Consider the following 20,318-nt stretch of genomic DNA (forward strand, 5'->3'; position numbering starts at 1 on the left):
GCACATGGGGCAGGATCGTTAGGAAATAACATCATAAAGAATCAAGAAAGGTCTAAAAGAAAACAGGAGAAACTGTCTTGAGGCTTTCTTTCTCCCATGCATAGTTATGAGAGTATTATGATAACCTGCCTGGACACTGACACAGGAATAGGAGATGCTTTAAGGGAGCATTGAGTTGGGGTCCACTCAGGATGCAAGAAAAGAAACCAAACATATATTGGATATATTGCATGGGCTAGACAGTTTATGTATATCATCACATTTAATCCTTAATATAAACAACCCTGTATGATTAGGAGATATTATTCCTAATTTACAATTGAGAAAACACAGGCTAGAGAGATGTTCCAGGTCATACAGCAAGTGAGTTTGACACCAAAATTTGACACCAAAGCTAGTGATCTCTTTCTGTGACACCACGGTCACAAGAAGGGGAGCATGCCCTCTCTGAAGTTCACCAAAAATTCTACAGTTCTTTCTTTTGTGGGTTGTGACATCTAAAGGAAAGCAGAGATAGAGAAGAGAATCCCAAGACCCAGGAGCAACCAAGTAAGAGCTGAGCTTAGCTGGGCAGTGAGCCAGGGCTGGGTGGGGTCTTTGTGTTGGTGGGTTGCCAGGCATGGCCTCCTGCATCCTGCCCATGACAGGATAGAGATTTGGCTGACAGCAGACCTGTGCCCATTTCTGCTTCACAAGTCAAGAGAACTAGTACTCTTCTTTCTGGGGGTATCTGTTGAGTCGATCATAGAAAAAGCATAGAGGAGGGCCAGGTGTGGTGGCTCATGCCTGTAATCCCAGAACTTTGGGAGGCCAAGGTGGGCAGATCACCTGAGGTCAGGAGTTTGAGACCAGCCTAACCAATATGGAAAAATCCCGTCTCTACTAAAAATACAAAATTAGCCAGGCATGTTGGTGCATGCCTATAATCCCAGCTACTTGGGAGGATGAGGCAAGAGATTCACTTGAATCTGGGAGGCAGAGGTTGCAGTGAGCTGAGATCATGCCATTGCACTCCAGCCTAGGTAATAAGAGTGAAACTCCATCTCTAAAAGCATAGATGATACATTCCAGAGACCATAGTTTGGGACTCTGAATGTGAACTAGAGCAAAATCAGGGAACCGAGTCTAAAACATAGCTTCTGGTTGCTTAGAAAAAGTGATGACTGCTCACAGCTAGCAAGAGTTCACTCAGAATAAGTCATTTTCCTACTTGGTAGTTTCCAGTTGAGCAGGCAAGTAATGGCCATGAATGCAGGACCTTACCCAGGCATTTGACAAGGTGTCACAAGATCACCGTGGCAATGAGGTGGAAAATGCATGCTGGACCAGGCTGCAAGCAGGTGGAGTTGTATTCTCCCTGTATTCTACATGCATTCCAGTATGCATTTGGACCAGGTTGCAGGCAGGTGGTCCAAATAACTGCATGCATCCCTCTTCTGGTGAAGAGGGCCTGAATGCTTAGTTAGAGTCAGCAAGTCCTAGCACTGGATGGGGATTTGGCCTGAGAATCAGGTTGCTGAGAGATTCTAGTAGTTGCTTTTCCAAAAGGTGTCTGAAGGTTCCTGTGCTAAGGGTCCTCCTGTGGCCTAGTAGGCACGTGGTGAGCCAGTTGGTTAAAGATGTTCAAGTCCCTTTCACCTAAAGTCCCCATTCCTTATCAGGCATTTCAGACTCCAAGATCAAGCCCTGACTACTTCCCTACATTCTGCTAATCTACCAGACTCTCTGCTCTCACCAAATCTGTATTTGGGGCTTGCACATTGAGGAGGCCTCATAGAAACCTGCTGTTGCCTCTCTGAGCACAAGGCAGTGAGAGAAACACTGGCCCAGAGACCTGGGTTCTCTTCAGCTTTCTTTCTTCTGGAATAGCTCTTTAGTTGTCTTTCATGAGGCTGACATTTCTTATAGGCCAATTACTTAGCAGAATGTCCCTCACTTTAGGTTTGTCTGATATTTCCTCAGGAGGAGATACAGGGTACACCCTTCTGGCAGGACCAGCACAGAAGCGGGGGTGTGCCTTCCTCAGGGCATCATATCAGGACATGCATGAGGTCATTATGACCAATATTGGTGGTGTTGCCTTTGGTCACTTGGTTAAGGTTGTATTTGCCACATTTCTCATCTATGAAAATATTTTTTTCCTGTGGAATCAATAAGCCTATTGTCAGGAGTTACTTTGTGACCACATACCTATCTCGTTATTATTTCAACCCACTAGTATTAAGATTCATTAGTGATTCTTGCTTAAATCAATTATTTGAATGGTTGCTAAATGGTGATTTTCTAATTCCACTATTCCTCCTACATTGGCATTCTACTGTAGGGAAGAGTCTTCCTCTTTCTTGCATTTGTTCGTTCATTTCATTAACCAGTACATTTATTTGCTTTAAATCAGTTTAGACTCGTAGACTGTAAATGTATTCAATGAGTTATAATCCCTTGTTATTTGTTCTTATGCTCAAGTTGTTCTCAGATTTTATTGTAGGGAAACATTACATTGGATGTGGTGTCCCTTTGACATGCCATTCTTTGAACTCTTCCTTACTTTTTGGTACCACAAGATGTCCCTGTTTATCTTGTGCTTTCCATCCCCAGCCCCAGATTCAACCATTTTTCTAAGGAACTCTTTTAGTACAAAATAGTATTTAGAAACCAAAATTAGGATGCTAGTTTATATTATGGCTACTGGGTATAACTATTTCCAGGCCCTCTCAGCAAACAGGGCTAAGATACAGATATACATGTATCTATAAAAATATCCACACTCATCTATCTATTATCCACCCACTCACCCACTGTATCTATCCCTTTTATCTTATCTATTCATGAGTTCACACTGATACCTTTAATTCCAATCCCACATCACAGGACATTTGTAACTTCCCTCTGTCCACATTTGTAACTTATTTCTCCAATAGTGAAACGGTTGACTTCCATTATCTTAAGATATTTACTTATTGCTTAATGCTAGGACACACAGAAAGTAGTTTCAGGATTGCTGCCCTACATATCAGGAAAAAGAAATCTACTTATTAGTGTAGAATATTTGTTTAGAGTTTAATGTTTTGTTTTCCATATTTTGCAGTTGCAAGCAATGCAGCCATCAACAATCTTTCAAACATGGAAGTTCCTATTTCTAGCTTCTGGGAGAAATGAGAAGGTGTGGCTACTCCTCGCTCTGGACAGAGCTCGTGTGCTCCACCAGGGCTGCTACTCTCAATTGGCTCCCTTTGTCATTATGACAAATCATCTCTCCTTGTTCTTGCACATTTGACCTCACTTTACCTGGGTCCCTGCCATTCATAAGAGGACTGTGGCTACTAGCCACCTCTGTCTCCTCTTCTCCTAGTCCCTCTTGAATGCATAGCCAATCCAATTGTCAATACCACTGCTTCAACAAAGCCCTTCTCCCAGACATCACCAGCTCTACATTGCTCAACTGCACAGATGTGATTTTTCAGTCCTCATCTAACTCCAATACTAACCTCTAACTCTAAATGCTGGGGACCCTTTATCTTTCCTGTCTTCTGTGACAGAAACTACTCTGGTTTCCTCCTATTTCTTGGGTCTTCTTGAACTTCTTTATAAGGCTGTCAAGTCCTGGGACTCCTCAGGGCTCCTCTCTCCTTATAACTCTCTCTCACTCTCTCTCTCTGTGATCTCATGTTCCCCTATGGATACCTTCATGTGTTATCTACAGGTCATTTGCAAATGTCCCTCTCCAGTGCTGTATTCTCATAGGTCTCTCAAATTCAGCATATGTGGAGGTAAACTTGTCTGTCTCCCAGATCTGGCCCTCCCTCAGGACTCTCTCTCTTTCTAGTGGGTAGCACTCTCTCTTCCTCACATTCAATCCATTACCAGTTCAATTTCACCTTCAGTTGTTAACTGAGTAAGTATTCACTAAACTGACAAAGTTTGATTTAAAATAAACACAAGTGGATTATTGCTGAAACACAGGCCAATAATTAAATTATATTGATTAGAAGTAACAAATTGTCTAAGTAACAGAAAACAGAATTTAAATTTAATTCAATCTCTATTAGTAAGTTTGTTGGTAAACTTACTTACATGTTGGGAAAACAAGCATTTACAACTGGGAGTACATCCAACATCTTACGAGAAATGCAGGCTCAAATTCTTAATATATTCAATGAATGCTTTAGGGGTGTCCAAAGCTATGGACTAGTCATATGTTGTACTGAACCATTTGCTGTCAAAAATCAGCAAAATAGGAATAAAAATTCCAAGTGAACCTTTTGAAACCACCCCCATCCACTACACAAACTTATCCATCAAGCCTTTGAGAACCTCCTCTGTGAGAACTTGCACAGCACGTGACACAAGACAAAGACGTGCCTATGATTAGAGAACCACACTATAAAGTACAGAAAATCCACGGCTAACACTCAATTGCACCAGCCCATATCTAATTCCCAAATTCTTTCAAGTAAAGGAGTGTGAAGAACATAGCTGCATTCAACATTTCATCTCTTGATCATGGATGACTTTGGCGGCATGTTATTAACAATGAAGATTGTCAGACGTAAGTTCCTTTTCATATAACATATACCCTTTTCATCATAAAGAGGTGTGTTATTACAGGACTAAAGATGGTTAGAAGTTTTGGTGTATGTGTCTATCATCTCTAAAATAGGGAGAATAGTAGCACCCACCTGGTAGGGCTGTTATAAAAATTAAATGAGTTCATGTAATGCACTTAGAGCACTGCCTGGTAAATAGTAAGGATGACATAAGTGCCTCTGTCAGCTTTTAAGGTTATGTTGTTATTTCAGGAGAAAAAGGAAGAAATCAACAAAGGAAGGACAATTGTAGTTTGAAGAAGGAATGCTTGTGAAAGGCGAAAGAGTCCAAGGCCAAAAAGGCATTAGTGCTATTGCAGCAAACCAGGAAGACACTATTAATTTCTATTTAAAGTTACTAAACAAATTGCTTCAGCTTGCTTAATTCAATTTATATGCGTGTAATATTGAATGAAAATTGTGAATTGTTTTAGTGAAAATACACCCACAGAAGAGAGATTTAGTTTTCTTAATGAAAAAAGAAATCTTGGGACCAAATTTTCATTCAGCCTTAATTGCGAGTTGGTTCAGATGGAGAATAAAGGCACTGTTTAAATGATCTGTCCCTGGAAAGATGATGGGTCAAGTTATGGCTCGGTGCACAGATCAGCTGGCTGTGGGTAACACTGGGTGATGCCTGGCTGTGCAGAAAAGGGAATTTCACTCCACATACTCTCATGGTGGCAAGCGGGTCCACTCTGCTTTACCAGCCTCATCTCTACGCCTGAGTCTTCCCTATCTTGTCAGCCTTATGTTTCCTCCCATGCATTAAAATGTGATTCTCCTCTACCTCTGGGTTTTACCCATGCTGCTTTCTCTACATAAACTCTGCCTAAACTGTGCCTGGCTAAACCTCCTCCAAGGAATTTTCCCCAACTCCAGGTGGAAGATGCTCTTCCTCTGTATCTGGTGCCACAATTACCTGCTACCATGTGGTAGGTCTCTCGTCACCTATGCCTTTTGGGTAGGGGGTGTAATTTAGCCAACTCTATTTCCAGCAATAGTGCTTGGAAGATGCAGTAAATATTTGTGGAATGTTGAAAGGTGGCAACCCAATGTATAACACTAACACAGGTAGCAGAGTACATTCTTAACTTTCAAAAATGACCAAGTACTTTCCATGGAGAGAGGACTGAATATAAAGGCAAGAGGGTGATTGAGGTCATACGTGACCAAAACCCCACTACCTAATAATATTCCAAGTGATAAAAATTATATATAATGTAAATGTATAATGTATCCAATGTGATTAATTATCTATGCATGCTGTGGTTACCATGTCCTTTGGGGACCAAGAGTACTCTCTGAAGCCTCACTGGGCCATGCCGAAGCTTCTCCTGAGGCTAAAGGAGAGCCTGCAAGTATATCGAGTGTCTTAAGTGTCCAATACAGTGTGTAGGTGGACCTGTTTGAGAAGCAGCTCGTTCTGCAAGTAGAGTAGAAACCCTGCCCCCTGGGAAACCTCACAAAGGCAACACCTAAGATGCCAGGGGCCTTTCTGACAAGTCAAGGTTGGCAGGAAAAGAGACTCAGTGGCTAACAGTCAAGCCCATGTTTTATCAAGCCAAGAGAAAGTTATATACTCCCCCAAATAACTTTAATGTTATTCGGCTCACTGTTTTAAGACATGCAGGAAATACATCCTTTCTTCCTCTGCTAGACTAAGGGTACAAACATTTTTTTCTAAGAGATAAGGACAGATTTTAACACAGTAGCAATACCATTGTTGGCCTGAAAAAATTTAAACAATAATTTCTAAATACCATCTAATATCCAGCCAGTCTTCAAATTTCTCCAACTCCCTCATAAATATCATTTGATAGTTGATTTGTTTTGAATCAGGATTCAGATAAGGTCCATACATGGTATGTAATTTACACATCTTCAAAATCTCTGTGGAATTTTATAGTTTTCAATTTCTCTTTCTTTCTATTTATTTGTTGTGTCTTTTGCCCCAAAGAATGTATTGCTATTTTACATATAACTAAAGCAACCTTGTTGAGTCTTTAAAAAACAAGTTTAATCTTTTTTACTGAGGTATAACTGATACACAATAAACAGTATATCTTTAAAGGGTATAATTTGATAGGTTTTGACATATGTGTTGAAATTACAGGCATGAGCCATGCAACTGGCCATATTTGACTTTTAAGAAACTATGAAGTTGTTTTCCACAGCCATTCCACTATTTACATCCCCACCAGTAGCGTATGAAAATTCCAATTGCTTCATGTCCTTAGCCATATTTGGTACAGTCAATTTTTAATTTTAGTCATTCTAATAGGGGTGCAGCGGTTTCTCACTGTGATCTTCATTTGCATTTCCCTAATGCTACTGAGCATCTTTCCACGTACTTATATGTCATTCATATATCTTCTTTGGTGAAGTCGGTTCAAATATTTGGCCCAGTTTTTCATTGGGTTGTTATTTTCTTTCATTTATTTATTTATTTTTTTGAAACAGGGCCTTGCTCTGTTGCCTGGGTTGAAGTGCAGTAATGTGATCTTGGCTCACTGCAAGCTTCCCAGGTTCAAGTGATTCTCATGTCTTTTTGCCTCCTGAGTAGCTGGAATTACAGGTGTGTAACACCATGTCCAGCTAATGTTTATATTTTTAGTAGAGACAGGGTCTCACCATGTTGGCCAGGCTGGTCTTGAACTCCTGGCCTCAAGCGATCCACCCACCTTGGCCTCCCAAAGTGACGGGATTACAGGAATGAGTTGCCACGCCTGACCAGAATTTATTCCTTCTATCTTACTGCATGTTTGTACCTTTTAACCTAGTTCTTACCATCCTTCCTCTTCCTCCCTAACTCACCCTTCCAGTCTCTGTTAACTATCTTTCTACTCTCTACCCTCATGTGTTCAAATTTTTTAGTTCCCACATTTAAGTGAGAACATGAAATGTTCATCTTTTTGTGCCTGACTTATTTCACTTAAGAAAATGATTTCCAGTTCCATCCATGTTGTGGTAAATGACATGATTTCATCCTTTTTTTATGGCAGAATAGTGTCCCATTATGTATATATATCACATTTTCATTATCCATTCATCCACGGATGGACACTTAAGTTGATTCCACATCTTTGCTATTGTGAATAGAGTGTAATAAACAGGTGAGTTCTGGTATCCCTTTGATATATTGATTTCTTTTCCTTTGGGTAGATACCTTATAGTGGGATTGCTGAATTAAATAGTGATTATATTTTCAGTGTTTTGAGAAATCTCCATACTATTTTCCGCAATGGCTATTCTAGTTTACATTCTCACCAATAGTTTATAAGAGTTCCCGTTTCTCTGCATCCTCACCAACATTGATTATTTTTTGTTATTTTAATAATAGCCATTCTAACTGGGATAATATGATATTTCATGTTGGTTTTGTTTTGCATTTCTCTGATGATTAGTAATGTTTAGCAGTTTTTCATATACCTGCTAGTCATTTGTATATATTTTTTGAGAAATGTTCTAAACATATCTAAACAAAGAAAAGGTGCAGGAAAAATATGGTATAAAAGATAAACACTGCACCTTTAGAGGGCACTTACCATGAATGGAGCCTGCAGGACTGGAAGTTGCTCTGGGTGAGCCAGGGCATGAGTAAATGTGAAGGACTACAATATTACTGTAGACTCCTATAGGCTTTATCATCACTGTTTATTTAAACTATACTACATTTTTAAAAGGATTTTTCTTTCTTCAATAATACATTAACTTTAGCTTACTGTAACTTTTTTACTTTATAAACTTGTCAATTTTTTAAACTTTTGGATACTTTTGTAATTATACTTAGCTTAAAACACAAAGATATTGTACAGATGTACACAAATATTTTTCTTTATATCCTTATTCTATATGTGTTGTTTAAAAATTTTTACTTTTTAAGTTTTGTTAAGAATTAAGATACAAACACACTTTTAGCCTAGGCCTACACAGGATTAGGATCATCAATATCACTGTTTCCTACCTCCATATCTTGTCCCACTAGGTCTGCAGGGGCAGAAACATGCATGGAGCTGTCATCTCTGATAACAATGCCTTCCTCTGGAATTCTTTCTGAAGGACCTGCCTGAGGCTGTTTTACAGTTACCTTTTTTTTTTTTTTTTTTTTCTTTTTTTTTGTGCAAGAAGAAACACACTCTAAAATAAGTATAAAAGTAAATACATAAACCAGTAACTTAGTCATTTATTACCATTATCAAGTACTATGTACTGTATGTAATTGTATGTGCTAGGCTTTTTAGACTTTTATATGATTAGTCATGCAGTAGGTTTGTTTACACCAGTATCACCACAAACATGAGTAATGCCTTGCACTATGATGCTGTAATGTCACTAGTCAATAGGAATTTTTCAACTCCATTACAATGTTATGAGACCACTATTGTACACACACACGGTCTGTTACTTGCTGAAATGTCATAGTATGGTGCATTATTGTATTTCCTTTCTTCTGCTTATTTTGTGTTTTGTCTATTCCTCTGTTTATCAAGGTGAAAGTTGAAATCATTGGTTTGAGACCATTTTTTTCCTACTATAATATCTCATGCTATAAAGCTCTCCTTAAGTACTACTTCAGTGGCATCCTAAAATTTTTTATATATTGTTTTCACTTTCATTCAGTTCAAAATGTTTTCTAATTTCCATTTTGATTTCTTTTATGACCCATGAGTTTTTAGAAGTATGTTATTTTATTTCCATATTTGGAGACCTTTCTGTTATTGATTTCTAATGTTATTCCACCATGGTCAGAGAATACACTTTGTATTACTTTAGACCTTTTATATCCACTGAGACTTCTTTTATGGTTCAGAACATGGCCTATTTTGGTAAATGTTCTGTGTGCCCTTGGGAAGAATGTATATTCTGTGATGTAGGATGCAGTGGTCTATAAATGTCAATTAGGTCAAATTGTTTAATAGTGTTGTTCAAGTCTTTTATTAATTTTCTGTGTGCTTATTCTATTAATTACTGAGAAGAGCATTAAAATAGCTGGCTATAATTGTGGGTTTGTCTCTTTCTCCTTGTAATTTTATGGTTTTTGCTTTTTATGTATTTTGAAATTCTATTACTAAAAAAAAGTGTTAGTATTACTTCTGCTTAAAGAATTAACCCCTTATGATTATGAAATAATCTTATTTATCCCTGGTAATATTCATTCCTCTGAAATCTACTTTCTCTGATACTACTATAGTCACTCCAGCTTTCTTTTAATTAGTGTTAGCACGGGACAGTTTTCTGTTCTTTTACTTTTAACCTATCTGGGTTTCTCTATTTAAAGTATGCTTGTTTTTTATAGCTGGGTCTTGCTTAATTTTATTGAATCTGGCAGTCTGTCTCTTTGCAGAATTTGTTAGACTATTTATATTTAATGTGATTATTGATATAGTTAGGTTTAAATCTCTTANTAGTACATTTACTAAATATCTTAGGATGTTTGAGGAAGAATTTTTGGACAGGGACCAAACTGCCATCATACTGTTTTCTATTTGTCTCATATGTTTTTTGTTTCCCATTTCCTCTTTTTCTTATTTTGAATTAACTGAGTATATTCTGATTCTATTTCTTTTGTATACTTATTAAGTATAACCACTTCATTTTAGCAATTGCATTAGAGCTTAAAGCATATCTTTAACTTATCACAGTCTATCTCTAAGTGATGTTATACCACTTTACATATACTTCCATTTCACCCTCTCAGCCTTTATTCTATTGTTATCATATATTTTACTTCTACGTATGTTATAAATCCCACAATGTATTGTTATTTTTGTTTAAACTGTGAATTGCCTTTTAAAGAAAATTAATCAATAAGAAACCTTACTTAATTGCCTCATGTGGTTACCATTTTCAGTGCTCTGTATTCCTCTGTGTTGGTCCATGCTTCCCTTTGGTATTGTTTTCCTTCTGTCTGAAGGAATTTAGCACTTCGTGTAGTGCAAGTTTGCTGGTGGTGAGTTCTTTCAGCTTTCAAATATCTGAAAATGCCTTTACTTTGCTTTTGTTTTTGAAAGATATTTTTGCCAGAATGGAATGGATATAGAGTTCTAGGTTGACAGTATTTTCTTTCAGCTCTTTAACAGTTTTATTACACTGAATTCTCTTTTGGTAAATTCAGTAACAAGATATCTGTTGCCATCTTTATTTTTGTTCTGTGGCTGCTTTTGACTATTACTGGTTTTGAGAGATTTGATTATTATATATCTGTGTTTTCTTAATGTTTCTTGTATTTGGAGTTTGTTCAGATACTTGGATCTGTGGGTTTTCACCAAATTTGGAGAAATTTCAGTCATTATTTCTTCAAATACTTTTTCCAGTTCTTTGTTTTCTCCTTCTAGGATTCCAATTCCAAGTATATTAAGCTGCTTCAAGTTCTTCCATATCTCACTGCTATTCTTTCCTTTTTAAAATTCCTTTTCTTCCTGTATTTTATTTTAGACAGTCCCCTCATCTTCAAGTTCACTAATCTTTCCTTCTGTAATATCTAATCTGTTGTTAAATCTTTCCAGTATATTTTTCATTTCACAGATTGTAGTCTTTAATTCTAGATGTTTGATCTGGGTCCTTTTTATATTTTCCATATATTTACTTAACTTGAACATAGAGCATATAATTATAATAACTTTTCAAGCCTTTGTCGGCTAATTCTAACATCTGCATCAAATCTAGTTTGGTTTCCATTGGTTAATTTTTCTCTTCATTAGGAGTGTGGGTACAGACTTTAAATTTTTTTGTCACAGAACGCCAAATTGTCCTCAAAAATGTTTTATCGTTTATTCTATTCCTACCAGTACAGTCCTATTACTACCAGTGCTTCTTTATTCTGCCAGCACTGAATTTTGTCAGTCTTTAATCTTTGCCAGTCTCATAGGCTAAAACTATTTACTCCTATAGCAGATTTTTTTTTGAGCACTAACTATAAGCCCAGTGGCACATGGTTACAATTCTGCGGTATTCCAGCAGCCATAGGAGATACCCTCATGGTGTCTTATCAGCTTGTGTAGTTTATCACATTCTTATTTGAACTTTATTTGGTTATTGTGATTTTAAGCACCTTTCCCTAAATTTGTTGGCCATTTATACTTCTTCTTTGATATACTGCCTACTAATATCTACCAATTAGTTTTAATAAATTGTTTGAATATTTTTAAATTCCTATTATTTACTAAGCTATTTATTTGTCAAGGATAGACACTCACTTTCAAAACATGTTTTTAAAATAAAGGCATTTCCTTTAAAATAAACTAATACTTGTACATGATTTCTTTGAAGAAATGATTTCTATGTTACTCAAATACTTTTTGCTATATTAAAAGTAAATAGGAATTGATTTTGGTATAAAAACAATGTCCTTAAAGGCAAACTTTTTCAAACAATATAGAAACACAAAATACATATATGAATATATAAGACATTCACAAATATACAAGTAAATAATTTCATATATATCTGATAGCAACATATACATATATTCCTTAGAAACAATCGTGCAGATTACAAATGTCACTTTACTCCTTTGATAATGAAATAGAAAGTCAAGGAGATTAAACATCCTCAGACTATATATTTCCAGCTGATTAAATATTTCTGGCAAAGTCATGCCATCTGTATTGGAAATGCCCCATGTATAAGATTATTAATTTGCAATAATCTAGGATCTCTTCTTTCAAGAAAATGTCAAAATGCCCATTATCAAGCATTTGCTTATCCTCTGAAGAGTATCAGGACCTTTCTAAGGTACATGCTACCTATTCATCTGGCTGTATAGGCAAATGTTGGGAGTACCAGGGAGGATGCCCTTATTTTGGCACAGGTTCTATAGAGGGCCTGTTGTTATTCATTGCCAATGTGAGGTGGATAGGGAGGGGAGACCTTGAGATGTGTTCAGCTCCGTGGAAAGGGGTATGACTTGTACACGTGTCATAAGACCATGAAGCATCCGCCCTCTGAATATGATGAAAAAAATATGCCACCAGTTATGCTGTGAATAAATAAACTGAGCTGTTTTAATAACAGTGATGCCAGCAGCCAGAAAAGCCCCACGAAGCCTAACCCACCAGTTCTTCTGTTGGGCTCAGGGCCCCCTGACTGACCTGTTTGATGTAGGTGATCTCTGGCCACCTCAAACAAGCGCAGGTGCATGTTGGTGATGGGGTTAAAGGAGCCACAGGCCAGAAGCACCACAGGGATTGGGCTCTTCATCTTGTCAGGCACATCCACATCAGTTGCAGTGGCCACCCTGCTTTTATGGAGACAAAAGCTCATGTCAGGGAGTTATCACTGAGACAATTATCCAGACCAGTTTCTTTAAACCACACACAGACCATTACTTCTCACTTGTAAGATGACTGAGGAGGCCATAAAAACAACATTTAAGGAGAGTTTGCCATGGGCCATGAAGTATGCCAAGTGCTATGCCAAGATATATCCTTCTCTTGCCAAGTCCTTTTTAACAACCCTGAGTGGTTACTCATATAGCTCAGGGACCGTAGAAGCTACTGGGCCGGGACTGGAACCCAGGCAGCCTGATCCCAGAACCCGTGTTCTGTTCTGAACCTCTATATCCTCCCTGGGCTCTGACAGATCACCCTGGGGTCAGAAGGAGGGCTATAAAACCCCCACAGTGTCATCTCTGGTAGTCCTAATAGATCTCACAAGGTCCAAGAGTAGATCAGCTCTTTTAAAACACTTTTTGTTTTGAAACAATTTCAGACTTATTGAAAAACGGTTGCAAAATTTGTACAAAATTTTTTATACTCTTTATCCAGATTTCCCAGTGTTAACATTTTACCACACTTGCTTTATCATTCACTCTTTCGACACACATACATATCTGTATATATGTTTTTTCTGAAATGTTTAAGAACAAATCATAGACAGAAATTCCCTTTACCTCTAAATGCTTCAGTATGTGTTTTCTAAGAATGAAGACACCTTCTTACATAACTGCAGAATGATGAGTGAAATCAGGAAACCAACACTGTTACCGGACTATTACCTAATGTGCAGACTGTATTCTGATTTCACCTATTGTTCTTTATCTGGGGCCCAAGCATTTTGAGAGGGTGCAGCACACCATCTGGCCTCACTCTGTTGAGGTTAAAGGTAAGAAGAAAACAGCCTGGACTCCAGGGCAGGCTGGCAGACATGGCTTTATTGCCTCTGAGATGTTGCCTCCTCGAGGTGGGACTTGGTTGACCCCTAGACTGCCTCTCACTGGCTATGAGACCTAGGACAAACTGCAGACCCTTTCTGAGCCTCAGTTTCCTAATCTGCAAGATGGAGATAATGTTACTTACTCGTACAAGGTTGTAGTGAGGATAGATTAGTTACATATGGAAAAGTGCCTGGTACATAAGAAGCATTTAATAAACTATCACTGTGACTGTGTGGATGATGACGACAATGGTGAGAAAGGCGCTGCTGCTGCTGCTGACTCTAATGGAGGAGGAGAAAGGAGATGACAGTGTGTCTGCGGTAGGCAGTGTTTCAGATGGCTCCCAAGGATCCTTCTAGAATTCACTGGTAATCTCACCCCTTAAGTACGGGCTGAAACTTGCTTCCAACAAACAGAATACAGCAGTAGTGGTTACCACTTCTGAGATAAGGTTATGAAAGGCCTCTGGCTTCCCTCTTGCTCACTTCTTTTGCTTTCTCACTTGCTCACCATGATGCAGCCAGCTGGCAGGTTGTGAGCTGCCCCATGGAGATGCCCATGGGCCCAGGGAGTGAGAGAGACCTCTGGTGGCCAACAGCCAGTGAGGAACTGGACCTGCCAACAACGATGTGCATGAGTGTGGGCGTGATCTTTCCCCAGTTAAGTTTTCAGAGTGACTGCAGCCCTGTGAACACCCTGATTGAAGCTTTATAAGATAAGCTTTAGAACTTAAATTATATCTGGATTCATGACCCATGGAAACTGTGATATACTAAATAAAAATAATAAATAAATGTGTTGATTTAAGCTGCTACATTTTGGTGTAATTGGTTTTGCAGTAATAGATAATACAGCAGCCAACAGGAGGAACGCATTTGCTGCCTTTATTGCTCATCTTGCGACGATGCTCTTAGCTGTAATCCTGCAGTTCTGGGAACAGCATGTGGAGTGCTCAGTCACAGGAACCTGGAACCCTATTTGTATCTAAGGGAAACTTTTAACTTGGCCCATGTTATCTGCTTCTCTAGGCTTTCATCAAGCTTCCTACTTTATATTCTAGTGAGAATGAACTGCCTGTTAGGGCTTCTTTGTGAGACCTTCATGGTTTCCTGCTTCAACCTTCTGTATAGGCTATTTTGGTTTCCTCCAACCAGAAAAGCCCCTAGCACATCCCAATCTGTTAAGACCCAATTTATGTAATCACATTACTTATGACTTCAATCACTATCAATTACCTGCTAGGTACCTATATCAGTTAGGGATATACTGGCTGCAAATACCAGAAGCCTAACCTCAGTGGTCTAAACAAAGGGAGGTTCACTTGTTTCTAACACGACAAGAAGTCTGGAAGTAGGTACCTAATGACATTAGATTACCTGCAGTTCAGTTTTTCCCTCATGGTCACAAGCTTGCTGTTACAGCTATAGCCATCATAACCTCAATCAAGGTAAGGGGGAGGAGCAGGGAGCTGTACTGGATTAGCTATTCCTGTTAATCAATAACACAAGAGTATTTTAAGAACCTCCTGTAGATTTTGCTCCTGTCTCATTGGCAAGACTAGGTTACATGGCCACTGTAGCTACAACAGAGGCTAAAAAGGCATATATTTAGCTTGACAGCCTCTCCAGTGAGAGCAGTGAGGGAAAGGATATTGGAAACTGGATTAACTAATCCACTGTGGCTGCCACAGAGTTAGGGTACAAGTGTCTGGGAGCTGGGAGGGTAGAAGGCTGCAGAGACAGCTTCTCTGACATCTAGCTTCTCTGACTTACCTTTAATAAATCACATGCCACATTCTATTAAAAAAAAACAACCCTGCTTATGAGTCTCTCCTATTCACTGATCAGTAAACACTTTAGGAGGGGAAGTGGTGTTTTCTCCATCTTTGGATTTCAGCTCAAAGCACAGAGCCTGGCCCAGAGTGGGGCTCAGTGAAGACGGAGACAGGGCACTGGCTGGCTGGGGGGCAGACCAGCCTCCTGCTGGCGAGAAGGCCCAATGCATCTCCTACTGTACACAGAGTTGTTCTGCATGTACTCTGAGCTACAGTATGAAGATGAAAACTCTCAGCCTACGCGGGCCTTGGTCTCTCCATACTTCCTTTAAGGCAGCAGGAATACCCCCTACCGTGTGGGAAGAAAGCAGTCAACAAACTGCTGCTAGCTTCTTCCCAGGGAGGTTGGGTGGTTTAACGAGTTATTTGCAAAGTGTGCCAAGCTATTCACAAGAGCAGCCTCGTGAGGACTGTATCTGAAAAGGGGGCTAACTGTTTTTTTTACAACTATCATAAAGTCTTTCAAAATCCTATTTCATTTCGACAAAATATACATTGTTAGAACTGTTAAAACATGTAATTGTAGCATCTCAGGTAACCTGGGGCTCTCATCCATTTTTCCAAAAGTTCCCAGAAACTATAAATTAGAACATTTGTTTGAATGGTGGCATCAACAGCACTGAAGTGTGAGGCTGAGAAGGAGAATAAATGACCTTTATTAAGTGCCTCTCTTTCTTTTTCTTTTTTTGCTGTGGGCATGCTGAGCCACACTGTTCTAATGGTGACTGTGCTCTGTCTGGGCCACATCTCAGGCTGAAGGACACACTGAGTGCACATTTCCAGGATCAGTAATAGGATCGGTGCACCTGTACCATTTGTATACTCCAATTTGCTTCAATTAAGTACCCTCCCAAGCCAAACCCAGAGAAATACAGTGATAGGGTTAAAATGGACTCACTCCAGGAATCCACCAGGACAATACACTGGCTCTCGGGTGAGTGCAAATCTCATCAGACCCAAGGCAAGACGCATGCCATAGAAGTGTCCCATCTGCCTTTATCATCTAATAATATCTAGTGAGACAGAGTAAGTGAGGGAGACTTTTGCTATTGGGAAAGGCTTCTCATCAATAAGCATTTAATGGAGGCCACAGAGTGAGTAATAATTGCTGCTGAAGGATTTAACAAGTTGAGAATGTGGTGTACAGGCTTGTTGGAATTTATCATTAAACTGGAGATAAGGCAAACGGGTTCCACCTTTGGCTCCCGCCCCCTCTCCAGCTTTACTGCCTCCTACTCCATAGTTACCTAGACAGCATTTCATCCCACTCCTCAAGCGTAGCATGCTGCTTCTGCAAATGCAGTCATGACCACCCGAAACGCCCTCCTCACCCTTGTCACCCTGGTGATCTGCCTTCAAGATTTTCTCCCTGGAATACTTACCTTCTCGTTCCCCCCACTGCCCCTACCACCATGCTAACTCTGTACCTGTTACACATTTTATCACCTTTCTCTTTCTTCACCACGGAACTGTCATTGTTTTTATGCATGTTGCTCTTCTCCAAGTGGAAGATAATCTCCCAGAGGGTTTTTCCTTCTTTTTTCTTTTTCTAAGAGACAGGGTCTCACTTTGTTGTCCAGTTTGGAGTGCAGCGGCATAATCATAGCTTGCTGCAGCCTCAAACTCCTGGGCTCAAGTGATTAGAGGGTGGTTTTTTTTAAGTGATTTTTTAAAATTATACTTTAAGTTCTGGGGTACATGTGTAGAACATGCAGGTTTGTTACGTAGGTATATATGTGCCATGATGGTTTGCTGCATGCATCACCCCATCATCTATATTAGGTATTTCTCCTAATGCTATCCCTCCCCTATCCCCCCAGTAGAGAACGGTTTTCAAATTTATCTTGGTCCTTTCAACTCCTAGCACTGTGCCTGGCACCAATAGGTACTCAGGAAATGTGTGTGGAACAAACAAGAGAGTCAGTGTCTGTCCCTGACCAAGTATTTTTGTCAGAAGGCTACCTCCTCTCTTTGGTTCTGTCCCAGTCAATGGAGTGGGCCTTCCAGAGATATAAAGTGAGCTTTCTAGCTCCTTGAAGGCACACAAGGTCCCACTTCGCCCGACTCAATCTGAAATAAAGAGACATCCCTGCCTGTTGGGCCCTCTTTAACACCATGATCCTGTCAGAAAGGATATGCTGCCCTCCTGCACATTGACACCAAGGTCATTCCTCTGCCACAGAGAAGTGGAGGTTGATGGCTGTCCATTTGCCAAGACAGTCCAGATAATTCCTTCCAGGTTTTACTGCCCAGACATTGCTCACTACACTGGTTTTCAGAGTCCACCCAGTTTCTGCACAACAGCCAGGTCTCTGGCACCCAGCTGCCTCTGAAGGATTTTAAACAGGGATGTGACTTGCTCAGTCTGTGTTTTAGAAAGAGTATTCAAGTGCATCAGGAAGTCTCAGGGACAGTGGATACATCAGAAAGTCTCAGGATGGCCCAGCTGCCCTCAGGTCTTTCTGGCTGGAGAAGGTCAGGTGGCCTCCACCTTCCTGGAATATGGCCTCTTCTGCTGCTCACGTCTCACCTGACTCAGCAGGTAATGTGATGCTGGCCAATACTCCATGTGTACTAAGTTCTAACCCAGTGTGCACCCCTCAGCCCATTTGTCAGAGGCTGTCACAGAGGCATGGAATGAAAGGCGAGCTGGGAAGGTTAAGTGCCACCACTGCAGATGCAATGTGCTAATGCTCATCGCTTGGGAGGCAATCAATTTACCTTTCCCTGTGGTGAGCATTTCTAACAGGCCCAGGCCCGGGAAAGTGGCTGAAAACATCCCTGTTTATTATAGACATAAAGCAGATGCCTTCAGGCAGAATGGAAATGGATTCTACAAACATCTTTCATTACACAGACCTCTTGACCAGACTCCTCATCTTAAAGAAAACAAGAGTCACGGTTTGTATGTGGGGCTGACGACCACATTTTTCAGGACTCGGTGAAATCATTTCCATCTGTGTGAGTGTGTCGACTCCTCTAGGCAATCAACCTTCATGCCAACTCCGGTACTTTTTCTTCTTAACTTTGTTGCATTCACCCGCTGTCGCTATAGGCACACAATGCTGCTAAAAACAAAAGCAAAGCATACCTTCCTTGTCAGTGTGAGGATCCTCTGCCAGTCACCCCTTGGAGGAAACAAACACATCAATTAAGCATTCATCCTAATTGTGAGACTCTCGGGAAAGGAGGCAGCCCACTCTTCAGTTTCGAAAAATTTCAAAAGATTTAAGAGCACAAGGAGTGGAATGAGATCTCTTGCAATGCCACACTCATGAGTTTGGGACTAGTTTTAATCGCTGCAATAAAGTGCATCTGGGTAACTGCTACTGGGTTTATTGAGTAATAGGCTAGGCACTGTGCTAAAAACTTCACACACATCAATACTAATTCTTTCAACACGCCTGGAAGGGGAGGGTTTGTGCTTGCTTTTTGGTAAAGAGTCCAATCAACCTCCCTAAGGCTCAGTGAGCCACAGAGAAAATGGAGTTAATTATAGGTACTTCTTAGAACTCTCATGAGGGTTATTGGAAGTGACCCATCTAGCACAGTACCTGGCCCATAGAGGGTTCTCCAAAAATATTAGCCCCTTTTTCTTTTATTACATTTAAAACATAATTCGCCACTCCATCTACCAGCTTCCAGGCACTTCTTTACCTTGCTTGAAAAAGACCTCCCATTTTTCTAGTTACCCATAATCAAGACCTGGCAGCCCTTAAACACACATTCGGCATTCTTCTGCCTATTAGGCAGCTCGCTCAGACCAGCTCAGCCTGGAGATGTCACCACTGAAGGGTGCTGATGAGGAAGGTCAATCCCAAGTACCACTGCTGTAGTCCTTTGTCTAGCTCCAACAAAGCAACCCTCCTCTAAGCATCCCTTGTACCTGGAATTCAGAGTCAATATTGAAAAACATGGGAACAGACAGTCTAATATAATTCTGGAAGAAATAACATTTTCTGAGGATGAAAAATAAATATGCCTCAAATCATAGCTGACCTGTCAACTTGAACAAAGATGGTGGAAGAAGGGGTTAGAAGGTAAGGAATGTCTTGGTCTGCTGTTAGGAATGCAAATGGCAGAAAATTAAAAACACAACCTACCAGCTACTGTGCTAGTGCCCTGGAGACAGAGGAGTAAATAAAATCTGTTCCTGTCCTCAAGAAGGTTCTAGCAGGAAGAACAAGCATCAAGGACCTCTGGAAGGATAGAGTTTGCTGGTGACTTCTCAATATCCATTCTCCCATCCTCTTTAGACACAGAATGCCTGTCTTCAGCTGGGCATATTGCTACCTTTCCCAATGTCTTTGGCAGTAGGGTGAGGCCATGTGCCTAAGGTCTGGCCAGTGATCTTTGAATAGAAGTGTTAGGTCAGGCACTGTCCTTAAAGGGGAAAGGCATGCCTTTCTCTTCTTCTCTACTCTTGCTACCTGGAATGTGATAGCTGGAGCATGGAAGCTGTCTTAGACCCTGATGGCAAGGACCAACTCCAGGTTTAACAAAGAACAGGTCAAAAGAAAACCAGGACCCCATGACCCTGAAGCTGTCACATCAGCCCCGGGCCGCCTACCTCCAGGTTTCTTTTACCTGGGGGAGAAGTGATCTTCAAAGCCACCATTATTTTCCATTTTTCTGTTATACACAGCTAAACCTAATTATAAGTGATATGCCAATATTCAACAAATGTTTATCAGGTTAGTATATAAAAATGGAAAAGTATGTAAACTTTTAGAGGTTTCTATTG

General features: G+C 40.0%; 1 protein-coding gene across 4 annotated transcripts in view; it reads right to left on the minus strand.

Annotated features, from left to right (window-relative positions):
• Positions 1 to 20,318, minus strand: part of NMNAT3 (nicotinamide nucleotide adenylyltransferase 3) — a 97,517-nt gene that overhangs the window by 38,092 nt on the left and 39,107 nt on the right. For 2 of the 4 annotated variants that reach the window (XM_017523713.2, XM_017523714.2), the window contains exon 2: positions 12,677 to 12,822. In XM_017523713.2, coding sequence (XP_017379202.1) covers positions 12,677 to 12,785 — 109 coding nt within the window. In that variant the 5' untranslated portion in view covers positions 12,786 to 12,822. Of the gene's footprint in view, positions 1 to 12,676; positions 12,826 to 20,318 lie in introns of all 4 variants that reach the window. The other 2 variants (XM_017523716.2, XM_017523712.2) reach the window with 1 other exon arrangement.

Source organism: Cebus imitator, unplaced genomic scaffold (assembly GCF_001604975.1).
Source record: "Cebus imitator isolate Cc_AM_T3 unplaced genomic scaffold, Cebus_imitator-1.0 Scaffold30, whole genome shotgun sequence".
NCBI classification, from domain to species: Eukaryota; Metazoa; Chordata; class Mammalia; order Primates; family Cebidae; genus Cebus; species Cebus imitator.